Source organism: Zingiber officinale, chromosome 4B (genome assembly GCF_018446385.1).
Source record: "Zingiber officinale cultivar Zhangliang chromosome 4B, Zo_v1.1, whole genome shotgun sequence".
Taxonomy (NCBI): Eukaryota; Viridiplantae; Streptophyta; class Magnoliopsida; order Zingiberales; family Zingiberaceae; genus Zingiber; species Zingiber officinale.
In genome coordinates this window covers 126,031,817-126,056,702 of record NC_055993.1, presented here as the reverse complement: position 1 = coordinate 126,056,702, position 24,886 = coordinate 126,031,817, and the positions used below count along the sequence as shown (strand labels likewise).

General features: G+C 39.1%; 1 protein-coding gene across 1 annotated transcript; it reads right to left on the bottom strand.

Moving 5' to 3' along the window:
- Nucleotides 1-19,196: 19,196 nt before the first annotated feature.
- Nucleotides 19,197-22,946, bottom strand: LOC121978650 (wall-associated receptor kinase 3-like). Its single transcript, XM_042530966.1, has 2 exons — nucleotides 22,022-22,946; nucleotides 19,197-20,413 (listed from the first exon to the last, which is right to left on the bottom strand). The coding sequence occupies exons 1-2, from the start codon at nucleotides 22,944-22,946 to the stop codon at nucleotides 19,197-19,199; spliced, it is 2,142 nt and encodes a 713-aa protein (XP_042386900.1).
- Between the last annotated feature and the right edge of the window lie 1,940 nt (nucleotides 22,947-24,886).

Sequence of the window (24,886 nt, the reverse complement as noted above, 5' to 3'; positions counted from 1 at the left end):
AAAGATGCCATATGCATTTATATTTCGGCTTATATTTTAATGCGATGGCTAAATTTTGGAAATGTCTTCTCGGTCGCCATCCCGTGACTTGGTGGTTGCGCCGTCGAGACCGGCGTTCGTTGCATCAAAGTGGAGTGGTCGAAAAAGTCCACTACATACGTACGAGTCTCTTGTCTGATACAAACATGAAACATGGATATAAAAAAGATGAATTATAAAACACATCTTCCATTAATTTATCTTCATTTTTCAAAAACTAAATCAAAATGGAATTGAATCTCTTTGATCGGATTCACCAGTTAAATCTCGGCATAAATGGGTAAGATATGATGAAAAAAAGAATAATCAATGCAAACAAAGAAGGATCAATGCTATAGTAGAACATCTTACAAATAATAAGATTCATAAGGTAACTGATGAAACTAAATATAGAATGTTATGTAGAGACTAGAACGCAAATCAATTGTTGTTATGGCCAATTGAGAAATTTACAACCACGAGGAATCAAGAGCCAACCTTAAATCTCATCAATGTCGGACTGGAAGTGATTGTGAAGTTATTTCACACCTTTATAAAGATTATGGAGATTCAGCTGATTTTGATAAGGAGGTGAAAGTCTAGTTGTTAGTAGATTTTATTGATTTAATGTTAGAGAATCTTCCTCTTAGATTATCAAATGATATTATTATGAACATGAGGATGAGTTTTTTCAACCAGAGACAATTGATACATGAGAAATCGAAGTTTCATCTTTTATATTTTTGATTTTGAGTCCATTTAAAGTTTTAAGGATTTTGAGTTTATTAAGACTATTTGATTTTTTTTTTCATTCTGTTAAGATTTTTATTTCCTTTTCTTTTGCATTTTAGGATTTTGTTTATTTAAGCCATTGTCTAGTTAATGTTAAAAAATAAATTGGATAAATAATATTTTTAGTTATACGTTTATGTTTTCCCCCTATTTCCTAATATTATTCCTAATTAACATATTTTAGAAAATTATTTTTGATGTTCATGATCGAATTAACTGAATCAGTACAGACCATAGGATAATCGTTATTTTATCCGACATCAATTTTTTTTTATTTGTCGATTTATCATTTTGCTCTTGTCGTGGTTCTTTTCATATTGTAGCTTATATTAATAGGATAATCGTTATTAATACAAGTATTTATCATTTTAATATTATTTGATGATTTGAATTTTTTTGGAGAACATATTGTCTGGCGTTTCTTCTCGAAAACAAAGAGTAGAGAGTAGAGAGTGATGGTCAAAGAGACCAGCACAAGGATAATGTTTTCATTATATCTCAATATATTTATATTTAGAAAAGTTTTAAGTTGATTTAAAAATATCTTGCCCAAGGTTTGAGTAGTTTGATTATGTCAAAAGTAAGATGAGACAGCACAGTATAAATCGAGAGTAACATCGGACAACACTTTGTGAAAAGTTAAAGTAATCTAAGTTAAGTTAGGATATCAATAATTTGTTTTATATGAACAACTCAAGTTAAAATAAATTAACATAAAATAAAAATAAAAATTTTGTAATCAAAATGCAAAAGAAGTGAAAATTTGAAATTAGTATCTCCCACTAGATTTAATCTTCCCTTCTCCTTTGATCACATAAAAAATGGGGTACCAAAAAAATCTAAAGATTAAGTTTTTCAAAAAAAAATGATTTTCAATATTTTGAAAAATTCTGAAACTTTTAAAAATTATTTTGATAGTATTTAAAATAATTTTAGAAATTTTTTTTGATATCATAAAAAAAATATAAATAATTTCTTAAGTTTGTAAAAGCTAATTTTGCAGAAATAATTTTGGAAAAAGTAAAGCTAATATTTAAAAAAACTTTTAAGTTAAAATTTCTAAATTTTAAAAAATTAGAAAACAATGAGTAACTATTTAAAGTATTTTTCAATTATAATTAAATATTTTATTTTATTAATTAGCTTCCAAGCTACGGCGAGACACTAGACCTTCTTGGTTATTATATCATCAACCACTTCTAGACAAAGCCTCATAATGAAATCAAATATTTAATGTACTCTCTAAAAGCCCTAAGTCTAATTAAACTTTAATTTAGACAAGTCTTTGGAACCCAATATAGGTTCTTCCAACTGAGTTAACTAGAAATTTTTTTGGTATACTTTCCGAGAAATTTTTCTAATTTATCCTTTGTGGTAATAAAAATACTAACTTAGACCATTAAATTTTCTACTACTTATATTATATGAGCATGCATGATTTTTCAAGCTCTTTATTTCTTTTTGTAAAATATCATTTTCCAATCTTACTTTATCAAATTCTTCTAATAGATAAGATTTTGCTAGAATTAATTTCAACTCTTTATTTTATTTTTCAAGTTTGCAATCATCTTTAGTTAATAATTTAATACATTTAAATAACTTATCAGGTGGAAAAGATCATACCTGACTTACCTTGTCAATCTCGTTGTCTGTAGCTCCCCTTGAACTGTTGATACTCCCTCTTCATCGATGCTCATTTCGGAAGAGCTTGCTTCATCTTCTGGTAGGTCCATTCAAAGCCTAGTGACACTTTTCTTGATATGTAAAGTATTCCAACCATAGACACACATAAGGAAGGAAAACTTTATTACTTAATTGTCAATAAATATTGTGTTACAGTTTACACAATCCCATATTTCTAATATGGGTTATAAATGCCTCCCTCGGGATTTGTTTAGTTAGTGGATCAGCTAACATATGACCTATTGAAATGTGTCGAAGAACCACCAACTCCTTTGCAACTAAATCCCGAATGTAGTGATAACGAATGTCAATGTGTTTGGTTCGTCCATGGTATTTAGGGTCTTTAGCATAGGCCAAGGCCGATGTGCTATTAACATACAACACCACCGCCTCCTTTGTTAATTGTGTCATGGTCAATCGCTGTAGGAAACTTTGCAACCAAACAACCTCTTGACATGTAGCAAAACAAGCCACATATTATGATTCCATGGTGGATAAAGCAATGCATGTTGTTTCTTGCTACTCCAAGCTAGAAATGGCTCCTCCACCCAACATAAACACATAACCTGAGGTGGATTTGCGTTCATCTTTGTCACCTGCCCAATCAACATCATTGTAACCTCTCAATCTTAAGTCACCTCCTTTGTAACATAAGACAAGGTCCGAAGTACCAAGACCCACCACAAAGCTAATGTCTAGCCGGATACATAACATGACATACATTAGGCTTCCAATTGCAGCAGCATATGGTACTTTAGACATTCCATTCTTTTCCTTATCAGTTTGTGGACATTGACTAATACTTAAAATATAACTCTTATCAACTGGAGTATCGATGAGTTTAGAATAATGCATCCGAAATCACTCAAGAATCTTGTTTATATAAGTCTCCTGTGACAAACACAGAAGTTTATTCGAGCGATCTCTGGTGATCTTTATTCCCAGCACATAATTTGCTTCACCCATGTCTTTTATCTCAAAGACAAAAGACAACCATTTTCGAGTGACTTTGATAGATTCCATATCATTTCCTGCCAATAAAATGTCATCAACATACAATGACAAAATAAGAATCTTTTCCGCCATATGTTTAACATACACACAGTGGTCTTCTTCAATCATCTCAAAACCAAATGAGATAATAGATTTGTGAAATCTGAAATACCACTGTCTACATGATTGTTTGAGGCCATAAATGGAACATTTGAGATGGCAAATTTTGTGCTCCTGTCCTTTTGCCTCAAAACCTTCCGGTTGAATCATATAAATTTCTACATCTAGTTCTCCATTGAGAAACGTTGTTTTAACGTCCATCTGGAAAAGTTCTAAGTCTAAATGTGCAACCATAGCTATAATAAGGCTAACTGATGTGAATATCACCACTGAGGAGAATGTCTCATTAAAATTTATACCCTCCTTTTGAGTATATCCTTTCACTACAAGTCGAGCTTTATATTTGTCAATTGATCCATCCGCCTTGCGTTTGACTTTGAAAATCTATTTATTTTCAATAGCCTTACGCCCTAGAGGGATGTTGACAAGTTCCCAAACTTGATTCTTACTCATAAAGTCCATCTCATCTTGCATTGCTTCCTTCCACTCATTACTAGCAGATGAAGTTAATACTTCTTTAACAAAAGTAGGTGTTGGAACCCTAAAGTTATTTTTGGTGTGATCAACCAAGTTAGGTTAGGTCCTGTTATGTTTTGATTCATGTGTCTAAGTGTGCTGGAGCTTAGGAGTACAGGAAGTCGAACGGAAGACGCGGCTAGCGAGAAGGACAGCACGGGAGAGAGCCGATGAGCTCGGTGCGTCCGAGGGATGAGATGCTGCGGAAGAGTATAGCGGTGGACGAGAAGGGTGTGCTCGACGTTCGAGGGACGAGAAGCCAGAGCCGAAGCCTGCTCGAGGAGAAGGTCGGAATTTGGATTTCGGTGAGCGCTATTTCGGTTGACCGAAATCACCTAGGCGATCGAAGTAGAAGAAGAGCTAGAGTGGAGCTATGGAGCTGCTAGAGGTGCCTTCAACAGGAGTTGAAGGCGCCTCCGCGACTTTCATGCAGAATGCGCCTTCAATGGCTGAAGGTGCCTTCAACAAGCCATGGAAGGGGCCTTCCATGGCCATGGGAGGCTCTTTCGACCAAGTAATTTTGGTCGTTGCGGAAAGGATAAAGTTTTATCCTTTGGCCTCACTGGAGGCGCCTTTTAGCCCTATGGAAGGCGCCTTCAGCCTGTGGATAAGTTTTCTCAGGGGCTATAAAAAGACCCATGGACCTAGGAAAGAAGTAACAACTTGTGTATTCATTTCCTAGCAATAGTCTGAGCTATTAACGAGTGTAAGAGGCTTCTTCACCTTCACCGAAGGAGACTTTTTAAGAGCTTTCATTTGTCTTGGATTAACAACCACCTAGATTATAACCAAGTAAATTCTGATGCCTCTTTCTTTAGTTTATTATTGTTTAATTTTATTTGCTATTGCTATTAACCTGAGTTGAAAGATCGAGAAGGTATTGTTTTAGTGTTTCAGGCAACTCAATCATCTTCAGCCTACTTACCCAAACCAACAGTAGGCTCATCATCATCAGCAAGCTGGCACACAAGGGCTTCCTCTTCAATCTCAAATTGATGACGAGGTATGTGTCCACGTTTGCTAGGCGTATCTGATCGTCTTGTTCTTCTATAGGTGTGCTCCCACTGGGCACAAAGCCCCCACTATCATGATCATCTCTACTATCTCCGGCAGCTTCCTAGTTAGGAAATAATTCCCTCCCTTTGTTGGAAGATGGTAGAATATCATTAGAGTCATCCAACTCATGGAGACCAAGACTCTTTCCAGTGTCGTCGATACTAGAAAATTCTGTTTATAAGAAAACAACTTCTCAAACATCATTTTCTATCATTCCTCCATTCGGATGTTGTCCGTACATGATATAACCCTTAGAGCCTCCGGGATATCTTATAAAGATAAATTTTCTAGCTTTAGGGCCAAGTTTTTCAAACTTGTGAGAAGTGTCATGGACATATCCCGCTAAACCCCATGGGCGTAGATTATCTAAATTTAGTTTTTCACCACACCATAACTCATAAGGGGTGGAAGGAACTAATTGTGAAGGTATACGGTTAAGGATATAGGCCGCAATCATTATAGCATCCCCCCAAAAGGATATTAGAAGGTTGGTATACGCCATCATCGACCTAACCATATCCAGCGGTGTTCTATTCCGTCTTTCAGTAACACCATTTTGTTGCGATGTATTTGGCATAATTAATTGCATGTGTATTCCTTTTTCTTCACATAAAGTTTGGAATTCATCCGAAAGATATTCACGTCCTCGATCTGTCCGACGAACTTTTATGGTTTTGCCTAGCTAATTGATTCTCAACCTCTACTTAGAAGTGTTTGAAGCTATCTAATGCTTCATAGCGATGAGCGATCAAATAGACATATCCATATCGTGAATAATTATCTATAAATGTGAGGAAATATGAAGCCCCTTGACGAATCTTCACACTCATGGATCCGCAAATGTCGGAGTGGATCAATTGTAAGAGTTCAGTGATTCTCTTAGCCTTTCCGAAAGGCTTGTGACATGCTTTACCGGCTAAACATGATGCACACGTAGGAAGATTGACTTTAGCAAGTGAGCCTAGCAAGCCTTCTCGAGCTAACCTTGTCATTCTATCTTGTCCTATGTGTCCTAGCCGAGCATGCTAAATTTTTAAATCAAGGTTATCATTAGTATTCACCACATAAGACACATGATAATCCAAATCTAATTTAAACAAACCATCCATGAATAAAGCATGACCATATATAACATTCTTCAAACAAATGTCAACTTGGTTGCTAGCAAAAGAAAAAAGAAGTCTAATGCCAATAATTATGAGACTGATAGTAGATTCTGCTGAACTCTAGGCTCATAGAGTACGTCATGGAGGGTTAAGACTCTTTCAGTCTTTAACTTGAGTTGATACACACCAACTCCAAGACTTCCTCACTGGAACTATTTCCCTTGTATACTCTTTGTGATCCCGCTGAGATTCGACGATAGTCCATGAATCCTGCTCGATCCCTTGTTATGTGCCTAGTCGCTCCTGAATCCACTATCCATTCAGGATTTGTTCGAGCAACTAAAATATGCGAACAAACATGCACAGTTGGAGAGCAAAGAAATTGGAATACCTTTTTCGGCTCAGTGCATTCACGAGCAAAATGCCCCAATTGTCCACAATTATAGCATTTGGTCTTCGACTTGTCTCTCTTTCCACTGTGCTCGCCTCTTCGGCACTTCGGTGTCTGCCCCTCTTTGGAAGTGGATGCAACATTTTGCCTCTTCCTCTTGAAGTTCTTCTTTGGACCCTTTTTGCCATGTTGTCTGCCTCCCTGGCGACAAGGGCAGTAGCGTGCATAGCTTCCTCGTGCTTAGCCTCTAACTCCACATGGCGAGAAATGTTAGAAAAATTCTTAATGCTCTCGTTGTGAGTGAGGATTTGTTTCATGTGAGTCCAAGAGTCTGGCAAAGATCTTATGACAGCCTGCACCTGCTGCTCATCAGTGAGATCGTGACCTGCAAACTTCAAGTCGTGGATCATGCTTGACATCATCTTGAGATGCTCAGTCATGTTCTGTCAGGGATCTTTTCGGAGGCCTCAAATTTCAAAACAAGAGCCCTTAACCTCGTGGTAGAGATTGCTCCAAAAGCAAATTTCAAGTTATCCCACATATCATTGGCAATCTTACACTTTTCAAACTCACCAATCCAATCATCCTGCATGATGCTTAACAGTGTAAAGCGCGTGCTGCGATCTTTGTTGAACTATGAGATGTAAGCCTCTTGATCTCGTCGGTGTAGAGTAGTGTTGTTTTCTGCATCAGTGTTGTTTTCTGCAAGTGGGTCATGAAAATAATAATGTGATCAAGTAACTCTTGCTCGTTTAAAAGATATTGGATTTCGATGCCATATGTCATAGTAAGCCATAATAAGATCAGGCAGCACCCTGTAAATCAAGAGTAAGATCGGACAACACCTTGTGAAAAGCCAAAGCCAAAGGTCAAAGCAATATCATATCAGGAAAAAATAAATAAATAGATAATTTTTTAACCTGAAGCAAGAAAGACATCATTTAACCCAAATTAAACAATCAATTGAGGATACTCAGTTAAACAAGTTCTGACCTGAAGTTTGACGATGTAAAAGTCGAGTCAACTCAGAAACATCATGTAGCAGAACAATCAGTGTTAACAGGTGCACATCAGTAACTCAGTTGCCAAGTAGGGAAAGTTACAAACACAAAATTATGGCTATCTATACAACAAAATGATCAACTGCCTTGATGGACGATGAATAAAATGTTTGAATGTTACTTTAGGAACTACAAAATTTTATATTATTTGGGGCAATCAGTATTCCTGCTTTACCCTATGAAACTCGACAATAACAATAATCAACAACAAAACATTTATTCTACTAAGTGGGGTTTGCTAGAAACTCTCATGATACAAGTGTGAAGATATTTCCTGAAAACTTATTAACGTCACAATATTCTCTAATAATGAAACGAATACAATTTCATAACACATGAACCAAAACACGCCAAATCCCCAGTGTAAAACAATTAGTTGGGTGTGATGGCTGTGGTCACTGAATATTAATTTCAATTGATTAAGTGCCTCCAAGCCTATTGACATCTTATCTTGTTCGAAAGGCGAAAAGACGGTAGACTGAGAACATGGCTCTATGGTTGACCTGATGAAGACTCCTCACTATCTTGCAAAACTAGGAGCATTAATGCTGGACCAGGAAGAGGTTCCTGGCGTTGGCCCTTTGACGTTCAAATCAGTTCCTGGCTCCGTGGAGAGTAGTAGAAAAACTGTAGCAACGAGCGTGTTGAATAGTAAAGTAACACATACCTCCGTCTGTGGATGGAAACTCCTTTTTATAGTGTTACTGTAGCATCTGTGCATGCATCTCAAAGCGTGTGCACGTTTTCCAAAATGTCCTAGAAAAAGATAAGTCAAAAAGTATTCATGACACTTTTCCTTAAGCAGACACACAAATCTTTGATGTGACATACTAGAAGCTTTTAAAGTATGATTTGCATGCTAGACATACTCTATTGTCGACGACACAAACTTCCAAAAGGGTACGATGAGATATATATAGATGCGTCCCACTGTAGGCCGATCGGATGTCGCTCGACGGGACATCCCAGCTCGGTGGTACTGAACAGAGCTATCTTTCTTCACTTGAATTTCCTGTTGTTGAGGGTTGCCTTTTGTTCGATTGAGAATGTCGTCCACTCATTAGGGACAGTGGGCCGAGAGATTTACCGTTTGTCTCTTAATCCAGTTGCAAACTTTTAGTGAATGGCTATTCGGACGATCACGTCCGATCGACATTAGAGGCACGTTCAGCCAACTTCGCCTGATATATGGATCTGGGCTTTTGACTGTTTTGACTTTGACCTCCTTCTCAGTCGCTCTTCCCTATTTTGACCCATCTTTAGCGGGGTCCCTCTTTATCACCATATCAAGTATCAAGATCAAAGTACCTACCCATTGATGCAATGCCTCCAAGACTACTACTATCATCAAGATCAACTCTGGATTTCCCGTTTGAATTTGAGGCACTTCTCAACAAGCTGTGTGATCCTTTCAACAATCTCTTCTTTAGTTTCCTTCATTGAAGCTACAAAATTCATAACTAGGTGTGTCACCTTATTGCTTTTTTGGTAATTAAGGAAATGCAATCTTTCCACTTTTAATAATTCCAAAGCTATAATATCACTCTTCTCAATTAATCTTCTTGGGTTATGGTACTCAGTATTCAATTATGCATAAGTTCTTTGAACAATAGTAGTTATGGATTTTCTTTTTGTAAGTAACAACCCTTGGAGCATCAAAATCTATTAATTTTTCAACATTTATTTCCCAAGCTCACTTTCATTTGATTGCAACTACACTATAACCTCCGTCACTAACAATTCAAGTTTTATCAAAGTAATTGGTAGATTTTTTTTTCTTAATTCATCTAGCTCATAGATCTCCTACTTTCAAAATGCTCAAAACTGAACTTTCACTCTCCATAAATTCAGAATACTATCAATTTCATGAACTGAATCTTTGAATTTTATAAGTATTTTGCGAACTTATTAGCGACAGATTTTTTTTCCCGTCGGTAACTTTAGCAATGGAAAAAACTCGGAAAGTTTATTTCTTTCTATTGCTTAATTAGCGACGGATTAGCGATGAAAATAAATTCTGCTGTTAATTTTCAGTAAAATTTTGATAGCACCTCCTTTAATTGAGTTTTCAATCTTGTTTCCACATATCAACGATATCTAACAATGATATCACATCAACAATGATATCAACATTAACAACGATGATACGGTGCATAAAAGTAGGGCTCGATAAGGTTAGACAGTCAGAAGTCAAGGGGACATGACAGTCAGAAGTCAAAGGGACATGACAGTCAAGGATATTCAGAAGTCAAAGGGGCGTGACAGCCAGCAGTTAGGAGGAAAAAGAAGGAGTTAAATCGCCTAATGTTATCAGCCGCATAATTACCGGTCGGGTGCAGACAGATCAGGGTCCTAGATCTGAGACATAAGATGCAGCCTGGAGTAATGCCTGGTCAACCCCAACTAGTCGGGTTTCCTCAGCTTGGTCTGCATAGCCAGGCCTAGTACTTTCAGTAAAACAACTCCCGGTCGGTCCTTTAGTGATCTAAGCGTGACAGATGGGACCCTTGTCATATCTTGTCTCCCTCATTAAGACTCGAGTCAGCTAGCACACCCGAACGGTCATCCTGAGCTATCCGTAGCTAAACTTGGTCGGGATAGAAAGCATTAGGAGACAACAATGTCAGGGAATTGTAACCTCTTGTGAGGGAATAATTGTCATACGTCAAGAAATATTCTAATGGTCTGCTATCATCTGCGAATGGAACCTTCTTTCCACCAATAGGAGGCCATCGTACACCTTCTCTCACCCGACAGACCCTGACACTCGACATTCTCTGACAACATGCAGGCTTTGAGGGTACGCACTCGTCTTCTACAGTTCTTTTTTCCTTTGTACACTATTCTTCTGGGAAAAAGGACCCGACTTAAGGGTCGGAAGGCCTGCGCCAGAGATTTTTTTTCCCGGTTTCTAGTCTCTAATGTTCCGTGTGTTTGTCTAAGTATGCGCAGAGCCTAAGTACCACTGGTCTCGTCACCACTGTCCTTGAACTCCATATGGAGGTCTGCCTTTCCAGTGTACATACGCTAGGTGTGTCCAAGTCGCCTCTCTGTCAATACCAACGTCATCTCAGCCGGCCTTCGTCTGACTCAGATTACGAATAGAATCAATTTGGCGTCATCTGTAAGAACTTCCTTCGCTTGTTCAGGAGCATGACGATGGAGGATACTAGAAGGATCAACGTCACCATGACAACAAGAGAGTACGAGTTATTCAAGGAGGGCAAGAGGCGAGCGGCTTCCAAAAAATAGACTACTGCTTCACAACCACCCAAGATGCCTGCAGTTTCAAAGGATTAGACCCATGTTTCTGACAGGGGGTCTAAGAGGAAATAGCCCGAGACTTTCCCCCAAGCCTTTTATCGCGAGCCCTGCTCGGACTATTATAATAAGGGCCCGAACTATTATAATAAGAAAGAGCAGAACCAGGCCTCCACGGCCAAGAGTTCCCCGCCCAGAGATCCGAAGAAGGGGAAAGCTATAGTTCTTCGGGAGGAGTTGAGGGAGATGCCTGAGGAGCAAGTGTCATTCTCTCTAAGGGTACTCGAGGAGAAGCTACCGAAGGGGTACAAACCCCCAACTATTGGAGAATACGATAGTAGCAAGGACCCGAAGGATCATCTCTGAAAATTTTGGAATGCTACGTTGCTGCACCAATATAGCGACGTCATCAAGTACCGAGTGCTCTTAAACACTCTGTCTGGCTCAGCACAAAAGTGGTTCGATGGATTGTCGAATGGATCTATCGCTTGCTTTCAAGACTTCAAGAACACTTTCCTGCATCATTTCGCCAGTAGCAGGAAGTATCAGAAGACAGACCACTGTCTTTTCGCCCTCAAGCAAGGGTCCACGGAACCTTTGAGAAGTTATATTAAACGCTTCAACCAGGTAGCCCAGGACATCCCGTCCGTTACCTAAGAAATCTTGATGAGTGTCTTCTCCCACGGTCTTGTAGAGGGTGAGTTCTTTTAGGCCCTCATCCGGGAACCAGTAAAGAATTTTGATGAGATGTTGGGAAAGGCAACCAGCTATATCAATGTGGAAGAAGCTCAGGCGGCTCGGCGGAAAGCAGACAAGATGCCTGCTCCTGCCAACAAATCGGAGAAAAGACCGCCTCAACCTTTAGCTCGACCCCTTTCCCCGCTCCAAGGATGCCCGACCAGGATATCCGCCCGGTCAGGAATCCAGGGCGACACATTGAGCTGAAACTGTCCAAGCCCCCATACCTAGTTAGTAGGGGCCCCATTATTGCACCTACCATAGGTCTCACACCCATTCCATGGGAGATTACGTCAAGTTCACCTAAGATTCTCACAGGATGACTGAACTAGGTCTGCCTCCGCCTAAAATCGCACTCAATCTTTAGAAGTTTTAGCCAACTTGCCTGCAGCCACAGGGCAATCAGGTAAACCTTGCCTAATAATGCACGTTATGGAACCCAGTAGCCAGGTTAGGGCAAGGAGCCAATGGAATCCCTTGAGGAGGAGAACAGAGAAAATATCACCATCCAGGAGATTGGCATAATCTTTGGAGGGCCCACAGATGGAGATTCTGCTAGAGCTCGGAAATCTCATGAACGCTACTTGGAGATACATGAGGTAGGATGTAGCCGAGAACAAGTTGCAGGGCCCGTAATTAGCTTCGGGCCACAATACTTAAAGGGATTGGAGCTCCCTCATGATGATGCCCTTATAATCAAAGTCGTCATCGCCAACAACCACGAGGCCAGAGTTTCGTTGACACCGGAAGCTATGTCAATGTGCTATTCAAGAATGCCTTCGAAGGCATGCAGATCGACGCTAGTGAGCTCCAACCCGTAGCTACTTCCTTGTATGAGTTCACTGGCAATAAGGTACGACCAATGGGTCAAATTAAGCTAGCCATATCTTTAGGTAGAGAACCATTGGTAAGAAGACAGAGGAGCACTTTCATCATAGTGGATTCTCCATTCTCCTATAATGTCATCCTGGGAAGACCCGCACTGCAAGAGTTCCGAGCAATAGTCTCCACCTTCCATCAGAAGATTAAATTCCCTGTGTGAGACCAAGTCAGGGAAGTCAGAGGCAAGTAACTGGTCTCTCGGAGGTGTTATATCGACATGGTGAAGGTCGAGGCTCGCAAGCCTCAAAAACCCAGGATGGAGGAATCCACGTCATCCAGGAGGAGTCTCTTCCTATAGCCGAAGAACTCATCCCTTGGGAGGAGGTTCAGCTCTACCCTGAGCATCCGGAGAGCATCACCCGCATATCCAACGACCTACCAATCGAAATCAAGATGGATCTAGTCGAATGTTTGACGCGTAACAGGGACGTCTTCGCTTGGTCCTCCAAGGAGCTACCGAGAGTCAAGCAAACCCAACAATAAGTGGAGGGTCTACATCGACTTCCGAGACCTTAACCAAGCTAGCCCTAAGGTCTGCTACTCGCTACCAAGGATCAACCAGATGGTGGACTCAACCTCGGGTTGCAAGAGGATCTGCATACTTGATGCTTATCAAGGATACCACCAGATTCCTCTCTCCCAGGAAGATCAAGAGAAAGTTAGCTTCATCACTGCTGATGGTACTTTATGTTATAGAGTTACGTCGTTCGGTCTATGCAACGCAGGAGCTACTTATCAACGGATGATGGACAAAATCTTCCGGGAGCAAATCGGGCGGAACGTGGAAGTTTGTGTAGACGATGTTGGTACCGAATTTGAAATTTGGTTATCATGTTTCTACACTCCTATGCACAACAAAAATTTAAAATTTTATTTATGATTTAACAATTAAATCAAAGGAGTGTTCGTATGGTTTTTAAAATAAACATAAACATGATTTTTATCTAAGCATGCATTACAATCTAACCATATAAATGAGATTATAAAAGCATAACAAAGATAAACTATCATGTGATTGATTTATATAATACTCATTTAATCATTTTATTTAGACATGTTAAACTATCTAAAATAACCATATTAGATCATTTAAGCATAACCTAAATAAAACTATTAACACATGCATTAATAAACATATGAATCAAAGTACAAACATAAGCATATCTTCCAAACAACCTGTGTTTAGGGATGACTCCAACTATTCTAGTTGTAGCGAAATAACTCCTCATTGTTGTCACGAGCTCGTACTTCCTTCGTTTAATCCGATCCATGATCGGAGTCCTCTTTCTAACACTTGATCGCACTAGAGGTTAAGTGTTGTTTTTTCATCGAGACGATCAAAACGATTTCCTCGAATATGAGGAAGGGGTTGCCCAATTACCCATTCACAAAGGGTTGTCTAATAGCCCTCAACAAGAGGCTATGCCTTCCAAAATTCTGCAAGAAGGTGGGTGGCAACATTGCTTCTCGAAGAGGAGAAGCAATAACAATGAGATAGGACTTTTCGATGGAAGAGAGAGAGAAGATCTCTATCTTCTTTCTTTAGAGGGTGCTGTCAAAATTTTCCAAATAGATTAGAGGATATGACTGTCGAAACTCCAAATAAAGGAAGAAGAAGGTTGTTGTCTGAAATTTAGCAAGCTCTCAAAATGTTGCTGCCAAAAATCCTTTCTCCAAAAATGAAGCCCTAATTTTCATCAAGAGTTTCACAAGAGAGCTTTCTTCTCTAATAGTTTCAAAAGCAAGAAGGAAAGAAAAAAAAACGTTGAGTGAGTGGGAAAGTGGATTAATGGAGAAAATGTGCTCCATTATTTCCAAAACGTGGAGGTTAAGGGAAAAAGAAAAATAATTTTTCTTTTTTATTTCATGTCACGTTGAATTTTTTTTCCATGATGCAATTTAATTTAAATTGCATTTCCTTTTAGCTTAAATTTTCAAAGCTCAATATCTTTTCCATTTTTACCTATTAAATTTTTAGAATTTTTCTAGAACCCAATAATATGAATCCATTGTAATCATATCAACGATCCAATATTGTTGATATGACAAACACATTTGCTCGCTATTATAATAATATAAATTTAATTTATAGACTTTGTGTGGAACTCTTCCACTCTCCTCTGAAACCCTATCAGATCTATATTTAATTGATAAATTACAAGGGAGTGCCCCTCAAAATCTCATTCTAACAGCGTGGTAGGAGCAAATCTCGGTATGGATCTGGTAACAACAACAAGACTCGTTCTAAGTCGAGAAGGAAGAAGGTGATCACGTGCTACAAGTGTGGAAGTAAAGGTCATATTAAGAGAGATTGTCAAGAGATAAAGAAATATGTTGTAGAGAACAAAGGTAGTTTGGCAAAGTCTGCAAACATAGTTGAAGAGGAAAATTCAGAGAGCAGTGATGAAGATATGTTATCAGTTATGTCAAGTTCAGAGTAGCTAACGGATGCATGGATCTTAGACTCTGCATGTTCATATCACATGACTCTAAACAATGAGTGGTTTGACACCTATAGGGCAGTGGATTCTGGTTCAGTGTTGATGGGAAACGATGCGTCATGCAAAGTTATTGGCATAGGGAACGTTAGAATCAAGATGTTTGATGGTGTGATCAGAACCCTATATGATGTCAGATATATACTAGAGCTAAGGAAGAACTTGATCTCACTAGGCACACTGGATGATATTGGTTGCAATTACAAATCAGTGAGTGGAGTGATGAAGGTCAGCAAGGGAGCTTTGACGGTAATGAAAAGACAAAAGGTAGCAGGAAACATTGACAAGTTGATAGAGACTACAGTTGTAGGTAGAGTCGCCTCGGTGGAGTCTGAATTAGATAGTACTGTCTTGTGGCATATGTGGCTAGGGTATATGGGTGAAAGTGGGATGCTAGAACTTCACAAGAGAGATTTGTTGAAGGGTGTTAAGACGTGCAAGTTTGAATTCCGTAAATTCTGTATTCTTGGGAAACAAAGCAAATTACAATTCAAGACGACACTAAACAAGATGGAGGGGATTCTGGACTACGTACATACGGATCTCTGGGGACCAGCCAATGTAGCTTCACGTGGAGATCACTTGTATTTTGTGAGTTTTACTAATGATTTCTTACGAAAGGTCTGGGTATATTTTATGCATCACAAGTCATAAACTTTTGCAAAGTTTAAACTGTGGAAAACTGAAGTGGAGAACTAGACCGGAAGGAAAATCAAATACCTTAGGTCAAACAATGGAACTGAGTACACAGATTCAAAGTTTCAAGAATTTTGTGAGCAACATGAGATAATAAGGTATTTCTCGGTTCGCATGACACCTCAACAGAACGGGGTGGCGGAAAGGTTAAATAGTATAATCATTGAGAAGGCAAGATGTCTCAGGCTAAATACAAAGCTTGCAAAGAATTTCTGGGCAGAAGCGGTTAACATAACATGTTATCTCATTAATAGATCACCAAGGGCAGCACTAGAAGCTAAAGTATCAGAGGAAGTATGGACAAGGAATCAAGTACATTACTCTCATCTTTGAGTTTTTGGATGTCTAGTCTATATGCACATATCTAGTGAGGAAAGATCAAAGCTGGATGTGAAGTCAAAGCAGTGCATTTTTCTGAGATATCAAAAAGGAGTTAAAGGCTTCGAGCTTTGGGATCCTAAGTCAAACAAGGTGGTGATCAGTAGAGATGTGGTGTTTGACGAAAAAACTATGCTACAACGTACTCAGGAAGAAGGAAAGGAAATACCACAAGCAACATGGAGAAAGATGTAATACAAGTGGAGCTAGAGACTCATGACTTCGATATATGATTCTAGCTCAGAGCAGATGGAGCATTGTACTATATCTAGTGATAGAATGAGACAAGTCGTAAAACCACCCACCAGATACGGATTCGAAGACTTGGTATCTTAGCCGCTTATCACTAGTAGCGGAGACCCTACATCTTTTCAGGAGGCAATACATAGCTCTAAGAATGACAGGAGGACGAGTGCTATGGCAGAGGAGATGGAGTCGTTGTATAAGAACCAAACGTGGGATCTAATGGAATGTCCTGAAGAAGAGAAAGTTATAGGGTGCAAGTGGATATTTAAGAAGAAAGAAGTAATGTCAGAGGGAGAAGAAGTGAAGTTCAAGGTTTGATTGGTAAAAAAAAGTGATATTCACAGAAAAAGGGAATTGACTATTAAGAAATTTTCTCTCCAGTGGTAAGACATACCTCAATTAGAGTTGTGTTGGCTTTGGTGGCACATCACGATTTGCAGCTGGAGCAAATGGATGTGAAGACGACATTTCTTCATAGAAATTTAGAGGAGCAGATTTTTATGTTACAACCCGAGGGATTTGGTCAACCCGGACAAGAACAGTTGGTTTGCAAGTTGAAGAAATCACTCTATGAATTGAAACAATCTCCTAGGTAATGATACAAAAATTTTGATTCATACATGATTCAAAAGGGATATAGGAGATGTGAGTATGACTGCTGGATATATGTGAAGAACTTTGAAGATAAATCACTGGTTTTCTTACTACTATACATAGATGACATGCTCATTGTTGTGAATAAGATAAAAGAGGTTGACAAAGTAAAGAGGCTACTAAGCAAGGAATTTGACATAAAAGATTTGGGAGAGGCCAAGAAGATTCTTGGGATGGAGATTCATGGGGATAGAGCTGCAAAGAGATTATGGTTGTCTCAACATAGCTATGTGGAGAAGGTGCTAGATATGTTCAACATGAAGAATGCAAAGTCGGTGAGCACACCCCTGGCGTATCACTTCAAGTTATCCATTACACAGTGTCAAAAGACGAATGACGAGATCCAAGAGATATAAAAGGTTCCTTATATCAGTGCAGTTGGTTGTCTGATGTATGTTGTAGTCTGCACGAGACTAGATTTGGCGTAAGCAGTTTGTATGGTAAGCAAGTTTCTCTTAAATCCTGATCGACCACATTGGGATGCAGTGAAGTGGATTTTTATATACTTGAGAAATACAACTGATTATAGCATCATGTTCAGTAGACAACCGGAAGATCCTTCAGTTGCTGTGTACGTGGATGCGAACTATGCAGGAGATTAGATAACATGAGGTCTAGTACAGGATACGTGTTCACTGTGGTAGGAGAATCTATTTGTTGGAAATCTATGATACAATCTATTGTTGCATTGTCTACTACGGAATCGGAGTACATGGCAGCAGCGAAGGAAGCTTTATGGCTTATAGGGTTGGCCAGAAAACTGGGTGTTCAACAAGTCGGAGTCAAGTTGTTATGCGATAGTCAGAGTGCTATCTATTTGGCAAAGAATCAGGTGTATCATGCGAGAACCAAGCACATTGATGTGAGGCTTCACAAGATCATAGAGTTGATTGTTTCTGGGAAAATTCAACTTGAGAAGGTTCACACTGCAGACATGCTGACAAAGCCAATGACTATAAAAAAGTTCAAGAACTTAATCCATATCTCTAGATATTAGAGGAAGGAAGCCCAGACCCAGAAATTCAGATGGAGCTTTATTCAGATACTTGTGTTCTTCGAAGGGGTGAATATTCGTCAAGCTGGAGATTGTTGATGGATGGCTTATATTTGGATGAAGGCCAATGCGATGGATGCTATGGACGAAAAATCTGTTAAGATTTTTCGTAATAAAATTCTGTTACGATTTTATATAATAGAATTCTGTTACAATTTTTCCGGGTCTGCGATTTATGCATTATTTATAGGAATCATTGTAAAATTATTGTAAAATAACAATCACAAGAATAATGTAATATGATTCTCTTGTGTAGAAAGAATTCTAATAAAGGTTCGGCCGTTTTGTGGAGTAGGTGCGTCGCCGAACCACGGTAACTCTTCTTCTTCCTCTTCTTCTTCTTCTACTTCTCCTTCCTCGTGTTTGCTATCCTTTTGTGCATCTTTGTCTTGTTGCTCTACGTAATCTCTTTCTCTTCTTTCACTTTAGAGATTGAAATATGTTGCCCTCTCTTTGCGCAACAGAGAGAATATTATTTTTTTTTACAATAATTATTCATATACATTGGGAGAAATTTTATATGGATATGATGTGCTGAAGAAGCCAAGTATGTTGGTCTCTAGCCAACTGCTGAATCTCCAACTGCCATCTCCTACTTCAAATTCAATGACATCCTCATCAAATGATCCAGAACAGAGTGTAGTGTAGTGTTATCATTAGGAGTTTTTGATAACCATCTTAGATCAACTATGTATGCTAATCTAGGGTCAATTATGTTGGCCAGAGAATAAAATAGTTCAAAGATTGCTAATGCACATGGAAACTTGCAGAGAGATGCCATACTTCTTGTGTTGCAAAGTAGCTGATAAAGGGCAAATAATGACTAAATATTATACTTTCAAATAAGTAATACATTGTACAGACAACCAAATACACACAGATTGACAGTAAAGGGACAACAGAACATTAACAAACTTAAAGGAAGGAAATATTTCAAGCAAGTTTAGCACCTATGTGTTTTCACCAATATATATATACATTGTCTTCATGAGCGAATACTCCACTATACTTCAATTATATATAAGTTGACTGGTGTTGCAAGCCCTTCTGTTGCTACATGGAACTATCAATTAATGCAGTTTCTTCAAGACTATTAGCTTCAAGATCCAAGCAAGTATAAAAAAAAGCTGAAGTTCCTCCAAGGCTATTAACACCGAGATCTAAGCAAGATGCAGTTACTCCGGGGCCATTAGGACTAGCTTTTGGTTTCTTTGCTCTCATAGCTTCGAGTTCCTCCTCCACTTCCTTCATTGTTGGTCGTTCAGTCCCATTCAGTTTGAGGCACCTCTCTATGAGCCTTGAAAATTTTCCAAGAATTTCTTCTTTTGCTTCCTCTAAAACTAGAGGATCGAGGATCTCAGGAAGTGAATTATCCTTCAGTGAAGCAATGAAGTCCATAACTAGGTGTCTCACCTCATTATTTATTTGGTAAGGAATTGCAGTTGTCCCAGTCAAAAGTTCTGCAAGAATGACTCCAAAGCTATAGACATCACTCTTGTCAGTTAATCTTCCTGTTTGATGGTACTCGGGATCTAAGTATCCATAAGTTCCTTGAACAATAGTAGTTACTGAATTTGTATCGCAAGTGACAGCCCTTGAAGCACCAAAATCTGCTAGTTTTGCAATATTTCTTTCATCAAGTAGAATGTTAGATGATTTAACATCTCTATGGAAAATTGTTATGGAAGCTTCTGAGTGTATATAGGATAATGCTCTAGCAACTTCGTAGGCAATCCTTAAACGATCTTCAAATGATAAAGGCGAGAATTGTTCATGATTAAGAAGATGATCAGAGAGTGTTCCGCCTGATATGAACTCAAATACAAGCAAAGGGACTTCAGTTTCCAAGCAGCATCCCATGAACTTAACCACATTTCTATGGTTGGTTTGAGAAAGAATGAAAACCTCATTAATGAACTGTCCAAGCTCACTTTCATTTGTTATCTTTGGCATTTTGATGGCAACTACGCGTTGATCCAATAAAATTCCTTTATACACTTTTCCATGACCTCCGCCCCCTACCACTCGAGTTTTGTCAAAATAATTGGTAGCCTTTTCCAATTCATCTAGCTCGTAGATCTTCATTCTTTCAGTGACAATTTCATCCGTAGAAGATTGTTCTTTTTTTAACAAATCTAAATTTCTACGGTAAAACTTCTTCTTTCTGTTTTGAAGATTTCTTTTTTTCAGAATTCTCCATAGTGCAACAATAGCAGAACAAATAAGCACGCTGCCACCAGCACTTGCACTAATAATCATAAAGATGTTTCCTATAATGACAGAAGATTTCAAACATACTTTAATTTTAGCATTATATGATATGAAACAATTACTGGACTAATTAATCAGCTAATCTTACCCCGCAATGATAAATATGTATGAGCATCAAATCCCCCATGTTTAGTTTGTGTATATCCTTAGTTTATAAAATTACATGCTTGAATCATGTGCTAGATTGTGTGGCCTGTAACTGTATATATGTATGTTTGTAATAGCTATATATACATCAAACCCACTAGCATTTAATCTCAATTGCTGACTATTAATTAACCTCAGACAACATTCTTCATATAAAATTTGCATGTGTGTTCTAATTGTCTTAGCTAAATAGGATCTCAACAGATTTAGTGCAGGTTCATGGGCTTTTGAATTTTAGACTGCAAGGTCGAGTTTCTGATCCAACCTGTGATGTTTTTTTTTTTTTTTGTTTTGTCGTACTCAAAAAAACAGTGGATCGGTAAATTAGAGAAAAATCCTCAATCACAATGTTAACTTTGCATGCAATCTTCATGTCCAAAAAATTTTATTTCCACTCCCTGCATGTAAAATATTATTTGTTGCAAACTCTCTCATGCAAATATTGATACCTAAATTGTCCCTCAAATTTTTTAGGTACAAAGGTCTAAAATTGAGTACAAAAAGTCCAAAAATGAATATAATTCTTCTTAAAGTCAGTACTTTATATTAAAAATCGAATATATTTTCTATCAAAATTGTCCCTCTTATTTTTTAGGTATAAAAAGTCTAAAAATAAGTATAATTCCTATTAAATTCAGCACTTTACACTATAATCTAGTACTCTATACTAGGATCGAGTATATTTTCTATCGAAATTAACCCTCATATTTTTCGGTATAAATAATCTAAAAATGAGTATAATTCCTATCAAATTCAACACATTAAACTAAAATCGAGTATATTTTGAGGTGAAAAAAGAATCGTACTTAATTTTGATAGAAAATATACTAGATTCTAATTTAATATACTGAATTTAAGAGGATTTATACTGATTTTTAGATTTTTTGTACCTAAAAATATCATGGACAATTAGGTAAATATGTTTGACTGGGGAGTGAAAACAAAGATTTTCATCGATAGACTGCATGCAAAGATTTATTTATCAATAGGGACTGCATGCAAAATTACCCATAGTGGATCATGTAATTAAAATGGGAAAGGAACAATAAAAAAGAAATAGATGTTTAGTTCTATTTTGATTCTAGAAGAATACAATTGGATTAACTGGAGATAAAAACTTACTTATTCTCGTGTTTTTTTCACTGCATCCGTTCGGTCGTGAAGGGTCTCCTCTCGTGCCTGGTGGGCATTCACATGTCCTGTTATCAAGGCACATCCCATAACAGCCGGGAATATGACATACACTAACTGTGACAAAATAAAAGTATCAAAAATTTGCACATACAAAAAAAAATAAATTATTAATAATTTAAATATAATTAATATAATTAAAATGTAATAAAATGATAAAGAGTTAGGATGAAAGCATGTTCATGCGCCTTCACTTTTTAATTTGAAAATTTGAATTGTGAAAATAAATATATTGGCACCAGAACATCCGTCTTCTATGTAAGGATTGCCTTCGTAAGCATAATTGCAGCTGCAGCTGTATCCGGGGAAAGGGTCGTTACAGTAGCTGTTTCGACTCCGGCACGCATAGGTGGTGGGATTGAGCTTAGCATCCTCGCACGACGCGTTGGAGATGGACCAGTCGACGGCGACCGGAAACTGTCCTTGGTATAGCTCATACAAGTCACACCCACGAAGGTCCGACGACGCGTTGAAAGAGTACCGATCCACGAGGGTCGAGAAGAGGCACGATGAATTTTGTGATGGCGAACCGCTAAATCCAGCGAAGTCAAGGATGATGTAGGAAGTGAATTGCTGCATTCCCCAGGGGATATCGCCGATCTGGCAGCAGCCGTCGGCGCCAGAGCAAGAACCATTAATTACGTCGATGTAGTTGGCGGCGTCGTTGCACAGAGCGGCGCAGGAACGTCCATATCGAGTGTCGACAAAAGCGTCGAGGGTCGACGTGTTGAAGAAGGCGACGACGTTGCAGCCGACGGCGGCGAAATTGTTGCGGTACTCGGAGAAGCGGAAGGGCGAGCCGGTGAGGTCCATCTCCGATGAGATGTGGACTCCAGTGGAGTTGTTGTTATCTTGTGGGTGGACGAGTGGGACTTTCTGGAGTCTTGTGGCTCGGGACGCATCGGGGTAGATGTTGAGGATTTGGATGTCGCCGTAGTAGAGTTTGGAGGAGTTGCAGACGACGTGGAAGCGGGAGAGGAAGCAGTCTTGCTCGATGCCGAAGGGGAAGGGGATGTCGACGTCGCCGCAACGCCTCGTGCAGGTCGATTCTACTGCTGCACTAATTGCTAAGAGAAAAGGCAACAGATGACAAATGCAAATTACAGGCTTCGTCTCCTTCATGATCACCCTCATCAATCTGACAATCTCTCTCTCCTCTAATTTTCCCGGTAGCAAGCACGACGGGAGCTCCATGACTAGCTACAAATAGCAATAAATAAGGATGGGTTGTTTTCAAAGATGATGATATTTTGGCGCGTGCAGAAAAAGTCTTATTCGACCATTATTATTATTATTATTATTATTATTATTTTTTTTTTGAAATAATAGATATTTCACTTCCATAGTCTCCATTATTGCCCAATAAGAATCGAGTGACTTCAGGTGGCCGGCAACGGAAGAAGACATGCCAACGTAGTAAGTTCGTTTTGACGACGACTTGGACTTTCTATGGAAATGATAACGATAATTTAGACTTATATTTTCCCCTTAAGCAATCTCCGTAAGTAATAAGATAACTGATACAGTGATAAGGATGACACCTGCTTGGTAGAGGGGCATCGTCACGTGAAGGATCACGGTCAAAGTGATCAATGTCCCGGGCAGGAGTCCGATCGAGCGAACCACCTTCCCAGTCAGCATAAAGAGTAATCAATACGACACTTCGACAGCTCGATCGAATACTGAGCTTCCGACGCTCATAAAATCTCAAGCAGGGAAGGACGAAGACTGAGCGGGCATCTCGCTCGGTTGAACAGTGGACGCAGCCCCAACCAAGCGAGCACGGCTCCCTCGCTCGACCAGACAAAGCCGAGACAGCGGACCATTGGCCAAGCGGACTCTCCCGCTCGGCCCGGCCATGAGGTCACCCGGACGGCAGATTGGCCGAACGGCTCTCCCGCTCAGCCCAGCCATGAGGTCACCCGGACGACAGATTGGCAGAATGGCTCTCCCGCTCGGCCCAATAATAAACAAAAAGATCAATTAATGATATCTTCCTAGGAACCAGTGTCACCAACAAGCGGCATGGTTGGCGGCATAGCCAGCGGAGAATCGTACGGTGAAAGCTTCCACTGTTATGTCAGGAATATACTCGAGCTGTTAAGGTATGGCATCAAACGCGCTTTTCCGACACGTCCTTTCCAGATATGCTTTGAGGAGCGTGTGCGCCTGGGGAAGTATGCACGTACCTCCCGGGAGCCTTATATAAAGACCCTCAGGCTTCGACGGAGGTATGTTCACTTCTACTGTGGCTACAGTTACGCTGCTGTTCTTTTTCTCTACTTCATTCGCTTGCCGTCGGTGATTGACTTGAGCGTCAGAAGATCATCGTCGGAGAACTTCTCCCCGGCTCGGCACTAATGACTTGTGGTTGCAGGCTTAGCTCATCGGAAGTCCACGTCATCTTCAGTTTACATTCAGTCAACGTGAACATCATCTCCCCAGCGTCCGTCGATTCGACTCACTCTCGAATAGGATCAATAACTATATTTTTAGGAATGTCTCGTCAGTCGTCATTCTGTGACTTCATGGTGCGGGTGCACCAGCGAGACCGGCGTTCGTTGCACCAAAGTGGAGTGTATGGAATTAGTCTTCTTACACAAACACAACACGTAAAAATGAATTGTAAGAGTCGATCGATGTACATGGCAGCTTGCAGCGTACCATACACGTCTACCATTAATCCATCTTGATTTCGAATTGAATCCCTAATTAGATCGGATTCAAGTAGAGAAAATAATCATTTCATATATGAACAAGAGTACACTAATCGTACAGAATGAAGGTAGAATGCAATAATCACACAAGAGAGGATCCTAATATCACATCTTTTGTTAATGTTTGGTGTTTCAAGTGCAAGATATATGATTACTGTAATAGCAATCATTTGGAGAGTGCAAATGTCTAGTTAATCAAGGAAGATGTTTCTGCTTGCCATCTTGAAGAAAAAGAATACAGCTTCTTAATTAGCCTTTTGTTTGATTCTTTTAATTGAGACTTTGATCGTGATGTGACTCAGACGTGGAGCTCCAAGATGTTGGCATATCACATGGTTCGTGATATAAAGGCATATTCACATGCGAAAAAGATTGAAAAAAAAAAAAAAGATATAACGCACATCTCTAAAAGACATA